Source organism: Canis aureus, chromosome 25 (genome assembly GCF_053574225.1).
Source record: "Canis aureus isolate CA01 chromosome 25, VMU_Caureus_v.1.0, whole genome shotgun sequence".
NCBI classification, from domain to species: domain Eukaryota; kingdom Metazoa; phylum Chordata; class Mammalia; order Carnivora; family Canidae; genus Canis; species Canis aureus.
This window is the reverse complement of record NC_135635.1, coordinates 17,898,827-17,921,969: the sequence shown is the minus strand read 5'-3', so window position 1 is coordinate 17,921,969 and position 23,143 is coordinate 17,898,827. Positions and strand designations below refer to the sequence as shown.

Genomic DNA, 23,143 nt, shown 5'->3' with positions numbered 1-23,143 from the left:
CCAAGGTGGCGCTAAACTGCTGAGCCACCCAGGCTGCCCTGCATGTGTTTTAAATAACAATGACCTCCCACTGATAATTTGGTCTCTTAACAGTTACCTAAGTTGATGATGAACTGCTTAGAAGTGCTCAGATGAGACCATTTCTGCTAAGAGAAACAGAAAACTATAGAAATATAAAGAAAAAATAGTGGATTGAAAAGTTGAAAGCTGAATTATCATCATGGATTCTGTTCCTATTTTCAGTACTGATCTGTTATAAGCAGTTAGCCCAGTACTGTAAATAACCAGAAGATAGTAAACGCATAACAAAATCAACCTAAGAGGGAAAAACCCAAACTAGGCAATAGTATTCCAAAAATAGTTCTATAAAGCATACCACACTGAAGCACCTGAATTAAACTGCAAAGTAGTCTTAGGGATAAGGCAAGAAATCATAGTTTTGATCATACATACATGACAAAGGTACAATTACAAAGACATTAAGAAATACCTTTCCTAATTAATCATTTTATACTTCAGTGGAAATTCAAAAGAAAAATTTGGGAAAGTACTAGAAAATTTTTTCTCAAGTCATATTAGTTGTAGTTTAGGGATCCCTGGGTGGCTCAGTGGTTTAGCGCCTGCCTTCAGCCCAGGGCATGATCCTGGACACCCAGGATCGAGTCCCACATTGGGCTCCCTGCATGGAGCCTGCTTCTCCCTCTGCCTGTGTCTCTGCCTCTGTGTGTGTATGTATGTGTGTGTCTTATGAATAAATAAAATCTTTAAATAAAAATAAACCAACAGTTTTCAGGGGTGCATGGGTGGCTCAGGTCGTGATCACGGGGTCCTGGGATCAAGTGCCACATCAGGCTGCCTAAGAGAGCCTGCTTCCCCCTAAGAGAGGTGTGTCTCTCATGAATAAATAAATAAAATCTTTAAAAAGTAAACCAACAGTTTACAAAACAAAAAATTAGAGAATACTATAACTCTCTGAAAAAAAAAAAAGGAATTCTGTAATTGTTGGCCTACACTTAGGAAAAAAAAAACCCTTCTAATAAACATTACTGCAAAAGTCCTACATAATATTCAGAAAAACAAATTAGAGGTGCGTGGGTGGCTCAGTTGGTTAAGCCCCTGACTTGATTTCGGCTCAGGTCACGATCTCAGGGTCATGAGCCTGACCCTCACATCCAGCTCTGCACTGGGCATGGTTCAGATTCTCCCTATGCCTCTGTTGCACCGCTCTTCCCCCACCTCAGTTCATGTGCATGCACATGTGTGCTCTCCCTCTCTCTCAAAAGAAAATTTAAGAAACAAAAACAAATTAGATCAGAAGATGTGCTCTGGGTTAGCGAAGGGTACCATTCCTTGTACACGAACAAACCAGGATGATGCCAGTTAAATGCAAAATGTTTTAAATCTACATTTGCTAAAACCATAGAATTTAGCATCAAAAATAAAGAAGTATGTTTTCTATAATAAGTTCTGATTTTTCTCCTCTAAAGAAATGTCTGTTTCAAACCCAAAGAGGAAAAATTCCATTTGGAGTTGGTTAATGTTACCTCCTGGGCCCAAGTAAGTAGTTTTCGGCAGTATCCTCAAATAAAATAAAGAACTTATATCCTTGACTCTTAACAATCTTATTCTGACTTTCCATTAAGCAAATAACCTTTATTTGTGTACTTCATTCTAAATTTATCAATGTATAAACCATAACTATCTCTCAATTACAATTTCTGATTAAGAACCATTAAAGAAAAACATATTGGGCACTCTCTATTAATCTGCTATTGTGACACTTCTGCTCTTAACTAATGGTTCATTTAATTCATGCTGGGGACTCCATTGAGACTGTTGGCACAAACAAGAAAATGAAATACTGGTTGCTAACTTATTGTCAAAATCATTTGATTCTGTTACAAATGTATTTGTATTTCCTAGAGTGTAATGAAATTCATTAAGCTCAAAAATTTAATTTAAATGTCCAAAAATGGTGGAACAAATTATCTTAAGATTTGTGTGGAATCAGAAAAGACCCCAAATAGCCAAGGGAATTTTAAAAAAGAAAACCATAGCTGGGGGCATTACACTGCTAGATTTCAGGTTGTACTACCAAGCTGTGGTCATCAAGACAGTGTGGTACTGGCACAAAAACAGACACATAGATCCATGGAACACAACAGAGCATCCAGAAGTGGACCCTCAACTTTATGGTCAACTAATATTCAACAAAGGAGGAAAGACCATCCACTGGAAAAAAGACAGTCTCTTCAATAAATGGTGTTGGGAAAACTGGACATCCACATGCAGAAGAATGAAACTAGATCATTCTCTTACACCATACACAAAAATAAACTCAAAATGGATGAAAGATCTAAACGTGAGATGAGATTCCATCAAAATCCTAGAGGAAAACACAGGCAACACCTTTTTTGAACTTGGCCACAGTAACTTCTTGCAAGATACATCCACAGGCAAGAGAAACAAAAGCAAAAATGAACTATTGGGGCTTCATCAAGATAAGAAGCTTTTGCACAGCGAAGGATACAGTCTACAAAACTCAAAGACAACCTACAGAATGAGAGAAGATATTTGCAAATGACATATCAGGTAAAGGGCTAGTTTCCAAGATCTATAAAGAACCTATTAAACTCAACACCAAAGAAACAAACAATCCAATCATGAATGGGCAAAAGACATGAACAGAAATCTCACAGAGGAAGACATAGACATGGCCAACACGCACATGAGAAAATGCTCTGCCTCACTTGCCATCAGGGAAATACAAATCAAAACCACAGAGAGATACCACCTCACACCAGTGAGAATGGGGAAAATTAACAAGGCGGGAAGCCACAAATGTTGGAGAGGATGTGGAGAAAAGGAAACCCTCCTGCACTGTTGGTGGGAATGTGAACTGGTGCAGCCACTCTGGAAAACTGTGTGGAGGTTCCTCAAAGAGTTAAAAATAGACCTGCCCTACGACCCTGCAATTGCACTGCTGGGGATTTACCCCAAAGATACAGATGCAGTGAAACGCCGGGACACCTGCACCCCGATGTTTATAGCAGCAATGTCCACAATAGCCAAACTGTGGAAGGAGCCTCGGTGTCCATCGAAAGATGAATGGATAAAGAAGATGTGGTCTACGTATACAATGGAATATTACTCAGCCATCAGAAACGACAAATACCCACCATGTGCTTCAATGTGGATGGAACTGGAGGGTATTATGCTGAGTAAAATAAGTCAATCGGAGAAGGACAAACATTATATGGTCTCATTCATTTGGGGAATATAAAAAATAGTGAAAGGGAATAAAGGGGAAAGGAGAAAAAATGAGTGGGAAATATCAGTAAGGGAGACAGAACATGAGAGACTCCTAACTCTGGGAAACAAACAAGGGGTGGTGGAAAGGGAGGTGGGTGGGGGTGACTGGTTGGCGGGCACTGAGGGGGGCACTTGATGGGATGAGCACTGGGTGTTATGCTATATGTTGGCAAATTGAACTCCAATAAAAAAAAAAAAAAAAAAGAAAAAATGTCCAAAAATGGGACACGTGGGTGGCTCAGTGGTTGAGCATTTGCCTTTGGCTCAGGGCATGATCCCGGATTCCCAGGATCAAGCCTCACATCCCCAGGATCAAGTCCCACATCCCCAGGATCAAGTCCCACATCGGGCTCCTTGCATGGAGCCTGTTTCTCCTCCCTCTGCCTATGTCTCTGCCTCTCTTTCTGTGTCTCTGATGAATAAATAAATAAAATCTCTTAAAAAAAAAAAAAAGATTTTATTTATTTATTTATTTATTTATTTATTTATTTATTTATTCAGAGAGAGCGAGAGAGAGGCAGAGACACAGGCAGAGGGAGAAGCAGGCTCTATGTAGGAAGCCCGACATGGGACTTGATCCCGGATCTCCAGGATCACACCCCGGGCTGCAGGCAGCGCTAAACCGCTGCGCCACCGGGGCTGCCCCAAATAAATAAAATCTTTTAAAAAAGTCAAAAAATGAACAAATCTAAATTTATATCACATGATATGTAAAGCCACCCCAAAATATTTGTTAAATGTGCAACAAGCCAAAGTCTGTAACTGTTTAATGACTCTAAATAGACTAAAATTAAAAAAAAAATCATGCTCAAATCAAAATCAAATTCTAGTATTCATTACAATTAGAAGACCTTACCATTTTCTTCCATATCAGCCTTCTCTGCTTTTGAGCGATCTTCACGGTTCACCAGTTGTCTGGTAGCACAGACCTGCTTCAGGCCAAGGAAAAGGAAAAGAATTGAGGGCACAATCTGTCCCACCACAGCATCTACTGCAGGAGGTCGATTTTGCAACTCCAAAAGGATACTCAGTCCTATTATACACATCTTCCGGTCATGATGCCTACAAAGTACAAAGGAAAAAAAAGTGTTCATGAGAAATGATGACAATTGAAGAAACTACAAGAAAAAATGGCCAAGGTATATTTTAGGGTTCAGTGAATAGAACCATACAGAGATATCCCTTATTTTGTATCATATGAAATCCTTACATAAATCAAGTTTTATAGACCAATTATCATCATCAAAGAGCTACAGAAGTCTGTGATTAATATAGTAAATCTTGTTCTAATATCAATTTATGATTGATATTAGTGCTAGATCTGGGGCTTGGCATAACAAGTTCTATTAAAGCAAGAATACCTATACTTGACAGCATGAAATTCCTACCCCATGGGGAAAAGGAAAAATTTAGACTCTGCCTTCTGCATTAGATTAGTCTATAAGGTTTCTTAGCACATATACTGTACACTAAGCCCAAGTGCCTGTCAAAAGCTCTTCAGAAATTCAGTATGTAATAAGCAGGCTTAACTTGATGGCTCTAGCTAAATCCATCAAATGTTCTCTGCTTTAACACAGGATAAGAGAAATTTGATTCTGAAGGAAAAAAGTTTGACCAGTATACATTATATAATTTTTTCTGTTTAAGTTGTTTATTAAGAACGAGAAGATGACTATATTTGGTATAACCCTCCCAGGAAGCCATCGTCAGAGCTGAAATTCTAGCATAACACAATCATGAATAGGTGTTGAGTCTCTTAAGGTGGGCACGTACCTGCTACTTGGCATCTCACTTTGCCTAAGTTCGAAAACCAGGAGTGCTTCACATAAAGACAAACTCTCCCACCAGCACAGCACCTGAGCTAACAATGAATAATCCTTCTCTCTGACCTCACATTTAAGAACAAGCTCCCCTTAGGTGGACAGAGTTCAATATCCTGGGACAACACATCTTTACCGAACTGGCAATTTTCCTTAGAAACTTGACAATTAAAAAAAAAAAAAAAAAAGAAACTTGACAATTCCCATAAACACTTAATAGTCATGGAACCCAATGGACACTTAATTTTTTTTGCTTAGTAATGCTATCACATAAGTCAAAAACGAGTAGGGACAGGCTATATCTAATTTTCCAAGCCTGCATTCTTTCCAGGTTATACTCCTGAAATACATTTGTAATTCTCTAAAAATTATGTTAACAATACACTAAATATAATTCTTAAAAATGAAAATCATTTTTTAAAGATTTTATTTGGCTGAAAGAGAGCACAAGGAGGAGGGCAGGCAGAGTGAGAAGCAGGCTCCCATTGAACAAGGGACCAGGACCCTGGGATCATGACCTGAGCCAAAGGCAGACATTCAACCTAAGAAGCTACCCAGGTGTCCCGAAAATCATCCTTCTATAAGCTATTATATACCTTTAAAAGTCAACTTTCCAGAAACAGAAATGTAGAGTAAAATCCAAAAGACACATACCCAAGAAAACAATCTGTATCATTCATCCACTGATTTATAAACTGTACAGTTATAGGTCCGGGGTTGTGAGGCAACTGAATTTGTTCTAAAGTATGTAGCAGCAAATCAGGGTTGTAGTACAAGGCAGCAATTGCAACCTGAAGACACATGGTACGGAGCTCACTAGTTTTGACTCCTCGGGTTAATCTCTCCAAAACAAGTTGAACAAAGAGTGGAATGCACTGAAGGAAAAAATGAAAAAGAGAGTCAACCATACACATAAAAACCAGGTACCTTTTATAGAAAGCAGCATATTGGTAGAGAGTGTCATCAATAAGATACTGTTAATGATGATTAAACCTTTGCTTGAATTGTTTTTAGAGTTATTCAACAAATTCATATTCTCATAAAACCTAGAGATCATATGGCCAGAAAGAGGTCCGAGGGCAGCATGAGGGAGTCTCCTCTCTGAGTGCAGATTACGGTTGGTTGAAGACTGTCCCACGAGAGTCCACACTCAAATGATGGCAATAATCCAAATGTAGACTCAGCCACTTCCATGTTTAAGGTAAAATGACAAGGTCGAAATTTCTCTTTGTTAAACTGAACGAGACTGAAAATTATGATGTGATCAAAATTTCTCTTGAGAAAGAAAATTCCTAAGTAAGTCATAGGATGTAATATAAGGTATGGTGACCACACTTTAGAATGCTGTATTGCGTATCTGGCACCTGCTAAGTAGATATTAAAAGTTATCACAAATAAAAATATTTGTGACTATGTATGGTACTGGATGTCAACTAGACTTACTGTGGTCAGTTCACAACATATATAAATATCAAATCATTATGTTATATACCTGAAACTAACCTGCTACTCATCAAAATTATCTCAATAAAATTCCTGTTAGCATAATAAAAGATCGAAGAAAAAATGATGGACTTTGCATGTGAAAATGAAGGCATCTGATTCCAATTCTACAGTATTGATGCAGTGCTTTCATTACAAGTATTTCCTAATAGTTATTTTCACTGAAAGGGACGAGCTGACATGACCTGCATAAAATTAACTTCCGAGGTTTTAATATAAGCTCATTTTAAAATTAAATTTTAAAAATTAAGGCTTCAGGGAAGAATTGGAAGACTAGGCAAAGCACAGAGGAGTCTGATGGCAGTGAAGACACCCAGTAAGTTACTGGAATGGTGGGTACATGTCATTTATACCTGTCCAAATCCATAAAACAGACCACGCTGAGAGAGACCCCTAGAGTAAACCATGGGCTCTGGGTGAAATGATGCACTGCCAGTATAGGCACATCATCCACTATAACCACTGTACCACCCTGGTGCAGATGGTGATAACAGAAGACTGTAGGGAAAGGGTATACAGGAAATCTCTGTACCTTCTCCTCAATTCTGCTGTGAATCTGTAACTGCTCTAGAAAATGGTCTATGAGAAAAGTTTTATCTGAGGGGCACTTCAGGGAAGGGGGTGGGAGGATGGGGTAACTGGGTGATGGGCATTAAGGAGAGCATGTGATGGAATGAGCACTGGGCGTTGTATGCAACTGATCACTAAATTTTACTCCTGAAACTAATAATGCACTATATTATACACTCTATGTGAACTAACTTGAATATAAATAAAAATTTTGAAAGAACTAAGTTTTGTGTAGAAATTTAAGAGTTGAATTTAATACCTTCTGTAGTCCAAACAATAAATACATTAGGAGCAGCAGATTTAGCCTTGTTTACAAGGATACATAAAATCAAAACATAACTATACATGGTAGTTTTAAGATTGGTATTTTATAAAGAGATGACTAATTTGACTAACCCTATTGATTTCTTCTCAATTCGGATAAAGAGCATTCAGACAGCACAACGCACAGAGGATATAGGCGACATTAAAAAATATTACTATGGGAAAAGGGGGAACCCTCTTACAATGTTGGTGGGAATGCAAAATTCGTGCAGTCACTGTGGAAAACAACATGAAGGTTCCTCAAAAAGTTAAAAATAGAACCTCCCTATGATCCAGTACTTGCACTACTGGGTATTTATCCAAAAAAGTACAAAAACACTGAAATACACTGAAACACATAAAAAATGTGAATCTGTAAGTTCATAACTATACTTTAAAAAACAAAAAGAAAAACACCTCCCTGGTCATCTTTGGAGAATGTTAGGAAACAAAATGATTATCTTGAATCATGGTAAATAAATAGTCATACTCTAACTGTTCCTCGGAGTAACCTGATAATAGATGGAAAAAAAAAATTTCTCTTCGTATAAATATTTCAGCTAATACATGAAAAGGGAATGACAAGATAATCCCCACCAACAGCACTAACATCCCAAGACGAGAGACAACTGGACATTCTGTGCCTCCTGGTAGAAATACAAACCACCATCTATGAGGTATTCTTGCCAAAAGAATAGCAAATGAATCTAAACAAATTTCTAGACCTAACTCCCAAATTACAGGAAATACAGAGGAATGTAATCTCAAGCAACACAGTCCTTCAATTCTACCAGAGTGCACTCTAACTGTAACCTAACCTCCCTAACGGTAAAGGTTCCGTAGTGACCCTAACTTTCTGACAAAGAGATTCTTGAACACCAACTTTCTAATCCTTCTGTAACCCAGTTTTAGGAGTAGAAACCCAGAAATTCTCACTTGTTAACTTCAAATGGGTCCATCCAGCTAAGAGCTAGTTTTCTTTTTTTTTTTTTAATTTTTTATTTTCAGATGTAGAATTTCATAACTCAACACTTACACACAATACCCAGTGTTCATCACAAAGGCCCTTCTTAATCCTCATCACTTATTTCTCCCATCCCCCACCCACTTCCCCTCTGGTAACCAACCATCAGTTTGTTCTCTACAGTTAAGAGTCTCTTTCTTGGTTTGCCTCTCCTTTATTTTGCACCCTACTTCCATGTTTGTTTGGTTTCTTAAATTCCACATGAGTGAAAACATGGTATTTTTCTTTCTCTGACTTATTTTGCTTAGCATAATACTCTCGAGCTCCACCCGTATCATTGCAAATGGCAAGATTTCATTCTTTTTTATTGCTGAGTAGTAGTCCACCATATATATATACCGTATCTTCTTTATCTACTCACCAGTTAATAGACATTTGGGCTCTTTCCATAATTTGGCTATTGTTGATAATGCTGCTATAAACATTGGGATGCATGTATCCCTTTGAATTAGTATTTTGGTGTAAATACCTAGTAATGTAATTGCTGGATCATAGTTCTGTTTTTAATAAAAGCAATTCTTTTATTCAACTCTTTACTATATATTAGACTCCTCCAAACTGAAATTTCAACATTTTCCACACTCTACAACTTTTCTTACTTTGCTGAGAAGATAAAGCTATTGGATTTAAGCTTCTACACCTCTTCTTTCTACCTCAAGACATCTATCAGCATTATCCAAAGAGCACTTTCACAACAATCAACAGATGTTCCTTGGGTTTGGAAAACAAAAACATTCCAGAGTTAAATTAATTTGAAATACACAGATACTAACATCCTCTTTGACACATTTTCAGATAAAGGCACTAGAAGTCAAGCAATAATGAAATATGTTGAACTTTGTTTTATCCAGTATTTCCCAGACTTACTTGACCACTGAATGCTTTTTGTATTGAACACCTACTAATACCATTAGATGGTTACAGTTTGAGTAATATCACTCTATTCCTATCTACTGGTATCTATAGTCTCTGTATTTGTGGGAAAAGTCATCTTTATGACTTTCTACAGTAAATCTGTGCTCTTGGGCTTTCCCCTGCCCTCCTCATCTAACAATTTGTTTTTTTCAGGTGTTCTCTGCGCAATGTTTTCAATGGTCCCCACTGTAAATCTTGTTCTAGCCTCCTATTCCCAATGCTATTGGCCTTAAGCAAAACCAGTATCCTTAGACTTCAATTAGCTAATAGCTTCCTTGCTCATCTTCATAGCCCAGTACATGCAGTAGACTTGTTTAGATTAAGGTTACTGCTAGCAGGGACGCCTGGGTGGCTTAGTGGTTGGGCATCTGCCTTTGGCTCAGGGCGCGAACCCGGGTCCGGGGATCAAGTCCCACATCAGGCTCTCTGTGAGGAGCCTGCTTCTCCCTCTGCCTGTAACTCTGCCCCTCTCTCTGCCCCTCTCTTTCTGTCTCTCATGAATAAATAAAATCTTAAAAAAAAAAAAAAAAAAGGACACTGCCAGCAGACTCTTCATTCTAAGTCCCTACCTTTGATCAAGTTATTTCTCTGCTCAATAGATTTGCTATTCAATTGCTCATGGCAAGGGTTAGTAAATATTTAGTAATACTTTCAATTTGGGGTGCCTGGGTAGCTCAGTCAGTAAGCAACCAACTCTTGATTTTGATTCAGGTCATGATCTCAGGGTCATGAGATGGAGCTCCACATCAACTTACATGCTGGGTGTGGAGCCTGCTTGAGATTCTCTCCCTCTCCCTCTGCCCCTCCTCCTCTTCATGTTTTCTTGCTCTCTAGATAAATAAAAACTGGGGGGATGCCTGGGTGGCTCAGTGGTTCAGTGTCTGCCTCTGGCTCAGGTTGTGATCCCATGTTGGGGGGATTGAGTCGTGCATCAGGCTCCCTGCGAGGAGCCTGCTTCTCCCTCTGCCTATGTCTCTGCTTCTCTCTGGATGTCCCTCATGAATAAATAAATAAAATCTTAAAATATAAATAAATAAATATAAAAATTTTTTTACACTTCTTACTAATGTTTTCAACTTTGCAGGCTACATGGAGTCTGTTACATACTTTTTTTTAACATCCTTCAAAAAACTTCCCTTCAAAAATGTAAAAACTATTCTTCATTCCTAGGCTATACATACAGTTCACGCTGGATTTGGCTCACGGGCCATACCTTGCCCATTTCTGGCTTACAGGAGAGATTCTAAACTCTTTGGCATGGATTTATTCTATACCTTTCTGGCATTATTAGATTTTATTGCTCAGGACTTTCCAAAAGCCAGTCAACAGAACTAAACCTTTCTCTACTCACACTCAAATCCTGTGTTCTACTACCTCCTTACTTTGTTATCACCTAAAACACTACTCACTGAAGGAGAAAATAAGCTTTCCAAAATACGTCTAAAACTTTATTGATACAAAAAGGAGGCTGAAGGGTCACTTTCAAATATAATGGAGAATTTGGTGGTAAGCATATAAGAAGAGGCTGGTGGTTCCTTCTAATTAAAATAAAAAGATAAACCATAAGCTAGCAGTTCACATGAGAAAAGCAAGGAAAGAGATGGTCATGAAGAGTCCTCCTGGGGTCAGAACAAACTCAAACACAGACTGAAAACTTCAAAACAGCCATTATAAATGTTTAGAGAATAATGGAAATCATTTTTAAAGTAGAGAAAGCTATGATGACCATGTCCATCAAATATAAAATATCTATTAGGGCATACAAATTATAAAAAAGAATCAAATGGAAATTCTAGAGTCAAAAAGTACTATAGGGGTGCCTGGCTGACTTAGCCAGTAGGGCCTGCAACTCTTAATCTCAGGCTTATGAGTTCAAACTCATGTTGGGTATACAGCCTACCTTAAAAAAAAAAAAAAAGTACTATAAACAAAATGAAAAATTCACTGCAGGGGCTCAACAATAGATCTGAACTGGCAGAAGAGAGAATCAACAAACCTGAAGATAGACTGAAAAAGAATATATAATCCAAAGACCAGAGAGAAGAAGAACGATCAGAGCCTCAGAGAAACGGGGAACACCATTAAGCACACCAACAGATGTGTACAGGAGCATCAGAGGAAGAGAAGAAAGAGCAAGAAGGAAAGATATTTGAAAAAATAATGGCTGGAAACTTTTCAAATGTGACAATAAACAATCCATACATCCAAGAAAGTCAACAAATTCCAAATAAGATAAACACAAACACATTTCATAGTAAAAATGGTAAAAGAGAAAATACAGCAGCACAAGAAAAAACATATATCATTGCCAAGTATAGGGAATGCTAGTAAGATTAATAACGGTTTTCAAATTGCTAAAAGAAAAAACCTGTCAACCAAGATTTTAGTAAAAACTGTCTTTGAAAATTGAAAATAAAAACATTCTCAGAAAACAAAACCAGAGATTTCATTGCTATAGGACCTACCTTATAAGAAATACTAAAGGAATTTCAAACTGAAAGCAAATGACCCAGAAGGCAATTCAACGACAAAGACAGACACAGACACACACGCACGCACACATACATACATACGCAGAGAGAGGGGCAGAGTTACAGGCAGTAAAGGTAATTATGTAATTTTCAAAAATAGAAAAATACTATTTCTTTGACTTTCTTAACTGTCTTAAAAAACAACTGCAATAAAAAAAAAAAAAGAAAGAAAAGAAAAATAATGAAAAAGAAAAAGCAGGGATCCCTGGGTGGCTCAGTGGTTTAGCACCTGCCTTTGGCCCAGGGCATGATCCTGGAGTCCCAGGATCGAGTCCCACATCGGGCTCCCTGCATGGAGCCTGCTTCTCCCTCTGCCTGTGTGTGTCTCTGCCTCTCTCTGTCTCTGTATCTTTCATGAATAAATAAATAAAATCTTCAAAAAAAAAAAAAAAGAAAAGAAAAAGCAACTGCATAAAATAACATCTTAAGAGTGTATTGTTGGGGGATCCCTGGGTGGCGCAGCGGTTCGGCGCCTGCCTTTGGCCCAGGGCGCAATCCTGGAGACCCAGGATCGAATCCCACGTCAGGCTCCCGGTGCATGGAGTCTGCTTCTCCCTCTGCCTATGTCTCTGCCTCTCTCTCTCTCTCTCTCTCTCTCTCTCTCTCTCTGTGTGTGTGACTATCATAAATAAATACAAATTAAAAAAATAAAAAAGATAAAAATAAAAAAAAAAGAGTGTATTGTTGGGACTATAAAATATAGAAATATAATATATTCAACATTAACAATACAAAGGAGATAGAAGCATAAGTAAATGACATCAGATGGGAATTCTAATCCAAAGGAACAAATGAAAAGAATTGAGAAATGGTAGATTAGAAGGCTAATTTGACAAACTCTAAAAATATATACTTGCTTACCTTTCTTAGCTTAACACATAAAATTACAAAAAAAATTATAAACTGTGTATTATTAGGCTTATAACATATATAAAAGTAATATATTTGTTTTATATATATATAACGGTAACAGTACAAACAGTACAAAAAAGGAGAAAGAGGAGATAGGGCTATATAGGAGTAATGTACCTATATCTCATTAAAATTAAGTTAATCTAAATCTGAAGTAAATTCTTTTTATTCTTTTTTAAAGATTTTATTTATTTATTCATCAGACACACACGCGCACACACACACACACACACACACACACAGAGGCAGAGACACAGGCAGAGGGAGAAGCAGGGTGCTTGCAGGGAGCCCGACACAGGACTCAATTCCGGGTCTCCAGGATCAGGCCCTGGGCTGAAGGCGGCACTAAACTGCTGAGCCACCTGGGCTGCCTATCTGAAGTAGATTCTGATAAAGATGTATTATAGTAAGCCCTAGAACAACCACTAAGTAAATTTTTTAAATAGTGAAAAAAAATATTAAAGAAATTAAAATGTGACATTAGAAAATATTTACTTATTTCAAAAGAAAGCAGTAAAATAAGGGAACAAAAAAATGAGATAAAAAATTTTAAAATGACAGATAAAATCCATGCATAACAACATTAAATAATAATAGATTAATGAAAAAGGAGAGAATGTCCAATTTGAAAAAAAAAAAAAGATTCAACTATATGCTATCTACAGGAAACATGCTTTAGATTTAAAAATATAAACAGCTTGGGACACCTGGGTAGCTCAGTCAGTTGGGCATCCAATTCTTGATATCACTCAGATGGTGGTCTCATGGATGTGGGAACAAACCCAATGTCAGGCCCCACACTCAGCATGGAATCCACTTGAGATTTTCCCTCTCTCCTTCTCCCTCTGCCCCTCCCTGCTGCACACACTCTGTCAAATAAATCTTTTTTTAAAAAGGGGAAAAAAGACAAAAATACAAATACGTTGAAAGTAAAAACATGAAAAAAGATACCATCCAAACAGCAACCATATGAAAGCCAGAGTAGATACACAAATAGGCAATATAGACATTAAAACAAAAATATGTCCACACAAAAATCTGCATACAAATATTCATAACATTATTCATAATAGCCAAAAAGAGGAAATAGTCAGGGGCACCTGGCTGATTTCATTGGCAGAGCATGCCACTCTTGATTCCAGAGTTATGAGTTCAAGCCCCACGTTGGGCAAGGAGCTTACTTAAAAAAAAAAAAAAAGGAAAAGAAAAAGAAATAATCCAAACATCTATCAACTTATGAATAGCTAAAATAAATGTGATCTATCCACACAATGGAATATTTAGCAATAAAAAGAAATGAAGTAATAGTATACATGCTACCACATGGATGAACCTTTAAAACATCATGCTAGGGATGCCTGGGTGGCTCAGCAGTTGAGAGCAACTGCCTTCAGCTCAGGGCGTGATCTCAGAGTCCAGGGTTTGAGTCCTGCATCAGGCTCCCTGCAAGGAGTCTGCTTCTCCCTCTGCCTATGTCTCTGCCTGTCTCTCTCTCTGTGTGTCTCATGAATAAATAAATAATCTTTAAAAAAAAAAAAAAAAAGCATCATACTAAGAAAACTCATTCACAATGGACCACATGATTCCATTTATATAAAATGTCCAGAATAGGCAAATCTCTAAAATAAGAAAGTAGATTAATGGTTGCCTAGGCTGGGGGGTGAGTTTTAAGGGTAAATAAATAATTACTAATGGGTATAGAGTTCTTTGGGCCGTAGGGAGGGAATGTTCTAATACTGACTGTAGGAATAGTTGCATGATTCTGTGAATATATTAAAATCCAGTGAAGTATATACACTTAAAGGAGTGAATTATATGGTATGTGAATTATAGCTCAATAAAGCTGTTACCAAAAAATACATGGAGCAAAAGTTACAGAATTGAAAGAAAAAAAGACAACACAATTTTACTTGAACATTTTTCCTCAGTTACTATCATACCGGTATTATATCAAATTAATCTTTGTTGAAAATTTACCGTGCTTTTAAATCAGTAAAACAAACTTTCTCTTTTTGCACAGTATCTTCAATTATGGTTAAAAGACAACATCTGAGAATATAACAATAGAATCCACAAAAACAAAAGGAAAATGCAAATCTCTGGAAAACCAAGTGACTAGAATTTACATATTTATCTCCTTCATGATTTGCTTGATAGCCTCTTAAATTATTATATATTTTCCTGTTTATTTCTTTCTCAGCTAGAATGCAAATTGCATGGGTATCTTTCTTTGTCATTTCAATAGGATTGAAGCAAGCACAAACAAAAAGCTACCTTTTTAATTTTCCATCATAATATAAATGTCATTCAAGCATGTAAATTTTCAATATAAGCATCAAGTACAGACTTTCTATACATGTATTACCTGATCAATTCCCTTTCCTTTGCATTGAAGAATGATGACTTCAAGAAGTTTGGCTGCATGACATTCTGCATCTTCTCCTGCATCGCCACAGAGTACCTACAATAATTACAATTTAGCTCAGCAGTGAATGGGACTGCATAGCATTTCACTGAGTCCACATGAAGCAAATATCTCAGGAAAATTTAGGCATTAGAATCATGGGGTTGGGATCCCTGGGTGGCGCAGCGGTTTAGCGCCTGCCTTTGGCCCAGGGCGCGATCCTGGAGACCTGGGATCGAATCCCACATCAGGCTCTCGGTGCATGGAGCCTGCTTCTCCCTCTGCCTATGTCTCTGCCTCTCTCTCTCTGTGTGACTATCATAAATAAATAAAAATTTTTAAAAAAATGATTTAAAAAAAAAATCATGGGGTTTTGGGGTGCCTAGGTGGCTCAGTCAGTTGAGCATCTGCCTTTGGCTCAGGTCATGATCCCAGGGTTCTGGGATGGAGCCCCAATGGCAGGCTCCCTGCACAGCAGGGAGTCTGCTTCTCTCTCTCTCTCTCTCTCTCTCTCTCTCTCTCTCTCTCCTTCTGCCCCTCCCCCTGCTAATGCTTTCTCTTTCTCTCAAATAAATAAAATCTTAAAAAAAAAAAAAAAATCAGGGACACCTGGGTGGCTCAGCAGTTGAGTGTCTACCTTCAGCTCAGGGCGTGATCCTAGAGTCCCGAGATGAAGTCCCACATTGGGATCCTTGCCTGGAGCCTGCTTCTCCTGTCTCTGCCTCTCTTTCTGCCTCTCCCTGTGTCTCTCATGAATAAGTAATTAAAATCTTTAAAAAAAAAAAAATCATAGCTTTGCAAGTTTACCTTGCCCACCCAAAGAAGGAAGGTCAATATAAACTCCATCTATCTTCTTTATCTACTCTAATTCCTTATAAGGAGTAATAATTCACCTATATAAATTTGGATTAATAAAGTAAGCTATAGGAGTTAACTCTCCAGATAAATGAAGCCTCCCTTTAAAGGCAACAAAGCACTCAAGAAATAAAAGGAAGCCAAAGAGTGTATTTTTTACAAAGTTTAAAACGAAAAAAATAAAAAATAAAAAAATAAAGGCAACAAAGCAAGAAAGTGAAATCAAAAGAAATTTTTAAAACCTTCTGTTTAGACCAGCAGATTCGACCCTCCATCCCACCCTACCTGCCATGACCTTCCTCACCTCTCTTTACGCTCCATCTTTGCAGTGCTCAAGAGAAGGTTCCTGGGATCGGCTAGTAGCCGTGACAAAGCGTACAACCTGAGCTAGTGAGGCAGATCGGGCTGGTACCTCCACCCGAGTTTTCCTGCTTTTTGTGCCTCACGCAGATAGAGGTGCCTCTGCTGCCCTGGAAGACCTGGGACGCAGCGGCCTGCCTGCCCAGCGTCCACCTCCTCACGGACCCACACATGGTTCAGGGGCAGAAGCAGAACTACCACTGTGTGTTTCCCGGTGTGTCCGAGGAAAAATGGTTGTGCCTCCTGCCGCTTCTAGGGGCCCTAGCAGGAGCTCAGGAAGCCTGGGTAGCTCGGGGAGGGGCAGGCCAGCCCTGGGCCTGGGATGCCCCGGAGAGAGAAGAGAAGAGGAAGGGATGCCGGGCTGCAGCACAGCCCCTCGTCACTGCTGCTCCTTATTTTTACTTGTCTTGCCTTGTCCTGTATTTATCACAGTTTCTGTTGAACAGCTTTTAAGTATTTGGGGAGTTTCTCTCGCCGTCCTCCCCTCCTGGTTCTCTGCCCCCACCTGTCCCGCTGCAGTCCCTTCCGTGTTCTGTGACTTTAAGAGAGGAGGGGGGGAGGGGTCTCAGATTTTATTTGTTCGTTTGTTTTTTTCTCCTTAGCAGTAGGACTTGATATTTTCAATTTTGGAAGAACTAAAAAGATAAATAAACTGTGTTTTTTTTTGTCGGTGTTTTGTTTTTGTAAAAAAAAAATAAAATAAAATAAAACCTTCTATTTAAACAATGAAACAAACCCTGTAGTTTTCTGTTTGAGTTCATTTTTTCTTAATAATAACCATAATTTAATTTCATATACCTTTTAATTTCTCCATATGGACTTTTAACTATATTTTCCATGGATGTTATAACCATTTAGGACTATAAATATTACAGTACATAAATATAACAGTTTACCAGGCCATGCCTCTTTTGTCAATTCTGTATTTTCACTATTATAAATAATTCTACAATGCACCTGTTTGTACATAAAATTTGGAATATAACTGCCTCATAAGGTTCCCAGAAGAGAGATTTATAGAGACATAATCATATTAGAAATTAGAAAATACGGAAAAATTAATGAGTTCAAACAAGCTGTAAGAAAAAGAACAGACTTAATCTAAAGAATAAAGAAGAGACAGAAATTAAAAATACAGACAAAAAAAACAAAAACAAAAAACAAAAAAAAAATACAGACAAAAAGAGGTAACAAAGAGAGACAAAAGACAGCCTCATTGAATAAAGACAATAAAGCAGACTTTTGTCAAAATTATTCTTAAAAAGAGAGCAAAATTTTAAAAATATTAGAAATGAAGAAAGACAAATACAGATAAAGGAGAGAATAAAATAAATGAATACTATGGAGAATATTATATTCCTTATATATTTGAAAACTCAGATGAATTGGATAATTTCCTAGACAAATACAATATAAGAAAACTGAATTAAAAAGAAATTCTGGATAAAGAAGACAGACTGAACATTCTCATTTAATTTTATCACTTCCCAAAAGACCATTAAAATGACAGTAAAGAGATTTTAGAGACATAAATCCACTAAGAGAAAAGGAAAAAAGTAGACAGCTATAAAATTTTAGAAATGGAAAAAAAAATGGATCAGTGAGCTGAACTGCAAGCTATAGCTGGTAAAGCCAGCAATCAACCCTATTTACAGAAATTTTAAAATTCTACTTCTTAGGGCAATGTATCCACATCTAGATTCTAAAGGTGAATGGATTCTGGAACCAGAATGCCTTAGTTCAAATTCCAGCTCTGCCACTTACTATCAGGGTTTTTAAAAAAGCTAATTAACCTCTGTGTCTTACTATATATATACAGTACTATATAAAGAGTATAATAATATACGTAACATGGTAGGGCTGCAGAATACAGAAAAAACAAAACAAAACAAAACAATCACTCCCTTTGCCCCAGATTGCATTAACCCAGGGTTTTTTGTTGTTGTTGTTGTTGGTTGGTTTTGGTCCCCACCTCCAGAAGAAGAAACAAAATATATTTCAGTAATTTAAAAAAATGGGCTCTGGAGCCAGACAACCTGGCTTCAAATATGGCTCCAACAAATATGGCTCTGTGACTTAAAACTAAGTGACTCAGGCATGACGCAAAAAATTGTGCCTCAGTCTCCTCTTTACTAAAAGGTGATACTTTCCTCATAATATTGTAGAGATAAAATAAGTTAATATGTAAAAAGTACTTAGGAAATACCTCATATAAAGTATGACTTCAGTAAGTATTAGCTATTACTAAAAAAACAAGAATACAACATATATATTTTTTTTTTTAAAGATTTTATTTATTTACTCATGAGACACAGAGAGAGAGAGAGAGAGGCAGAGACACAGGCAGAGGGAGGAGCAGGCTCCATGCAGGGAGCCCGACATGGGACTCGATCCTGGGTCTCCAGGATCACACCCTGGGCCCAAGGCAGCGCTAAACCACTGAGCCACCCAGGCTGCCCTACAACATATATTTTAACCACTTGGTAAGTCTAAGGACATCCCTGTGAACATCACTTTTATCCCAGCTGCTATAACACAGAGCAGCTATACAAATGGGTGTAGTACTGTTATGTTTTCTGCTTGCTGTTTTCTCTTCCCCTTATCCTCACTAGCGACTATCTCTACAACTTAGAATACTGAAGACTGCCAAGTGATTATGATTTAATAAGCTAGGTTATTACAGAGCTAAATGGATCTTTAAAAATCATGATTCTACTCCTTCAGTTTATATGTGATGGAACTTCACGACCTCCCAAAATCTCCCAGGCTCTTTACAAGTGAACTGAGACCTCAATCAGATGTGCTGATTATCAGTTCAGAGCTCTTAACATCTTGGTACATATTTCTCCCAGTGAGGAAAATACGTTGTACACTAGGTATTTTATTCCCAAGGCCAAACTTAAGTATCTGGGAGCTCTATGCAATACAATTTTATATTTATGTATATATAAATATTCACCTAAAGGAGAAGGAAAACATTATCTATACTCATCAATGATTCCAGATATAACCAATAGAGGGCAAAATCTATCCTGTGACAAAGACAACACAGACAATCATATTTGTATGTAAATATAACAGTAGCCAGTAAATGGCTAACAAATCATCCTGTACTGATGCCATTTTTCCAACTATTCCAATTCTTTTGTCTTATGTTACTTGTATTCAAAACATATATATCTAGTAGTTTCCAATATACACATTCAACTTTCAAAAATCAGTGACTGACAAACTGTGGCTAATTTTCTTAGCACTTTGCTCTTTTGTTTTTAGGGTTACTTTTAGAACTTTAATCAAGTAGTAAGTTTGCATTTTTTAAAGAAAAAAAAACACAAAATTATTTACCCTAAACATCATAAAGTACACAGCTATATAAGTGGCAAACATCCAGAGTGCATCGGTGGCTCAGTCAGTTGAGCGTCTGACTCTTGGTTTTGGCTCAGATCATGATCTTGCAGTCAAGTTAGGGTACAAGCTCAGCGTAGAGTCTGCTTGGGATTCTCTCTCTCCCTCTGTCCCTCCCCCTCTTCTCTCTCTCTCTCTCAAATAAAATAAAATAAAATAAAATAAAATAAAATAAAATAATAAAATAAAATAAATCTTTAAAAAAATATAAATAAGGGCCACCAGGGTGGCTCAGTCAGTTAAGCCTCCAACTCTTGATTTTGGCTCAGGTCATGATCTCAGAGTCATGGGATCAAGCCCAATGTCTGGCTCCTCTCTCAGCAGGGAGTCTGCTAGAGATGCTCTCTCTTCCTCTCCCTCTGCCCCTCCCCACCCCGGCACACAATTCTCTCAAATAGGGCAGCCCCGGTGGCTCAGCGGTTTAGTGCCGCCTGCAGCCCAGGGTGTGATCCTGGAGACCCGGGATCGAGTCCCACGTCGGGCTTTCTGAATGGAGCCTGCTTCTCCCTCTGCCTGTGTCCCTGCCTCTCTCTCTCTCCTCTCTGTGTATTCTCATGAATAAATAAATAAAATCTTTAAAAAAAAAAAAAAAAAAAACAACTCTCTCAAATAGATGAATAAATCTTTTTAAAAAATAAATAAATAAAGAGGGACACCTGGGTGCTCAGCAGTTGAGCCTCTGCCTTCGGCTCAGGGCATGACCCCAGGGTTCTGGGATGGAAGCCCGCATCAGGATCCCCACAGGGAGCCTGCCTCTCCCTCTCCCTGTGTCTCTGCCTCTCTCTCTCTCTGTGTCTCTCATGAATAAATAAATAAAATCTTTAAAAAAAAAAGAAAGAAAATTTTAAATAAATAAAAGTGGCAAACATTCTTAAGCACAATACAATATAAAATTGTCAAATCACAATTCCAAGGTCTATTAGAAAACAAAAAAAGGGCAAATACATGTTGAAGGTGATACAGAAGTCAAGTATAAGAGACAAACTAAAAGAGTGTCCTGAAGTAAAATGCTCAAACATTAGTAAGAACCACTACAACACCTGATTAGGACACACTTACCTTTCTACACATTGTAAAAAGTATTTCTAAATGCTTTGGATTAGATAACAAAGTATCTGTATCTATTGTCACATAATTATGCAGGAGAGGCATCATATCTGGAAAAAAAAAATTCAAAAGCCCAATGACACTTGAGTAGCAAGAGTAGAAACGAATTATTCCCACTGAAACCCTATTTCTGTAGCACCCACACATTACTATCTTTCCTCACAACCACAAAATGCTAGTAACAAAAATGACAGATCAGCTCTATCTATAGATGAGGAAAATATGGATCAGAAAGATTAAAGTACTAATCATTTATTAAAGCAATTGTTTCAAATTTTTGTCTTTTTCTCCATAGGAGTCATCACCATTTGGCATACTGTATTATTTTCTTGCTTGTCTGTGTGCTCCTCACTTTCCCTGTTCCCAACTAGAATGGTAGCACCCAAAGACCTAGCACTGTCTAGTTAGTTCACTGCTATACTGCTGTGCTTAGAACAGTGCTTGGAATATAGACTGCATTCAGGAAACATTAAGTGAATTAATCTATGGATATATGCTCTGACTGCAAACTAATTTAAGATATAATAGGAAACAGTCTCCCTTGTGCTGCCTGTATTTCTAGGGCTGTAAAACACTGCTCCGATAGCAGCATCCTTTACTCAGAAAGGAAAGAACAACAATTATTTTCTGATTAGTAGTGGAATCATATATGTCTTTATATCAGGTGTCAAAGGAAATAATGTCTAGACACAGAAAAGCAAAAATGTTACATGGTAAAAGCCATACCTGTAAAGTATTCAAAACAGTCCTGCTGAAAAACTTCATATAATATACCTAGCAGCTGCCACATTTGAGGGGAAATACCATGGCAGGTTAAACTATATGCCAGTGAAAGAATTTCTTCATAGAATTCTAGAATGAAGAAAATCTCTAGTTAGAATGCTTAGAAAACAGCAAAAATTAAACACAAAGACCACAGAGAGGAAGATTTAGGCTATCCACTCACATACATTCCTCTTATACCTAACATATTTTGAGCGCCATTTTCTCGGCATTCCCATCTTCAACTACTGATATTTGCCACCTTCTATTTCTTACCAAGATCTTTCCTCTTCCCAATAGAACAGGGCAAAGATTTATTTCTACTAACCTTACCCATAATACTGGAAATATGTATATTGTTGATAATGTGTAATAAATAAAATATAGTTTATATTTCTAAAGCTATGTTAGAAATGGATACAAGAAGGAATAAATAGTTGTATATCTCTCATGCAAAGGATTTGTAATTTACAGATAATTAATATTCTTTGGGAAGCTTAATTAAGCTAGGCTAAAATATCTTCCTGCCTCACATATGTTTACAAACTATATTCTGGACCATATTTTGTCAATTTACAAACCTTGTAAAATTTGTACAGTATTTGCTACAAGACAATTATATCCCAGTATAAAGAGTCCAAAGGGAATGCTCTTGTATTTGCATATATATTATTACCCTCTGTCAAAAGGAAATCATATCTAAACATACAATCAGAAAACACAATTCTCAATACAAAATTTTCAAGTAATTCCGACCATGTCACTGAGCAAAAGTCTTTTGACTTCTAAGGTTTTTTTTCCTCTTATTTAAAAGGAACTAGGTGTACCTGGGTGGCTCAGTGAGTTAAGCATCTGGCTCTTGATTTCAGCTCAGGTCATAATCTCAAGGTCATGAGATCAAGCGCCCCATTGGACTCTGTGATGAACACAGTACCTGCTTAAGATTCTCTCTCTCCTCCTCCCTCTACCCCTCCCTCCACTGTGCACTCTCTCTCTCAAAAAATAAAAAAAAAAATTAAATTAAAAGAACTAATATACACCCTGGATGTGCTTGAACTCTTTTTCTGTAACATTATTTTTTTTTAAGATTTTATTTATTTATTCATGAGAGAGAGAGAGGCAGAGACACAACACAGGCAGAGGGAGAAGCAGGCTCCATGCAGGGAGCCCAACATGGGACTCGATCCTGGGATCCCAGGATCACGACCTGAGCTAAAGGAGGCTCTAAACCGCTGAGCCACCCAGGCTGCTCTGTAACATTATTTAAAGCAATATAGTCAAAAGCTAGTAGACAGGTACTTTTCTTACCAAGAGCAAAATAAGATGGAAATCACAGATACTGGGAAATAATCTGTTACAT

General features: G+C 37.6%; 1 protein-coding gene across 3 annotated transcripts in view; it reads right to left on the bottom strand.

Moving 5' to 3' along the window:
• IPO8 (importin 8) overlaps nt 1-23,143 on the bottom strand; it is a 71,305-nt gene that overhangs the window by 5,140 nt on the left and 43,022 nt on the right. For all 3 annotated transcript variants that reach the window (XM_077870573.1, XM_077870574.1, XM_077870575.1), the window contains 5 exons: nt 21,748-21,873; nt 20,974-21,071; nt 15,256-15,351; nt 5,787-6,007; nt 4,169-4,374 (listed from right to left, as the gene is read on the bottom strand). In XM_077870573.1, the coding sequence (XP_077726699.1) occupies nt 4,169-4,374; nt 5,787-6,007; nt 15,256-15,351; nt 20,974-21,071; nt 21,748-21,873 (747 nt within the window). The remainder of the gene's footprint in view (nt 1-4,168; nt 4,375-5,786; nt 6,008-15,255; nt 15,352-20,973; nt 21,072-21,747; nt 21,874-23,143) is intronic.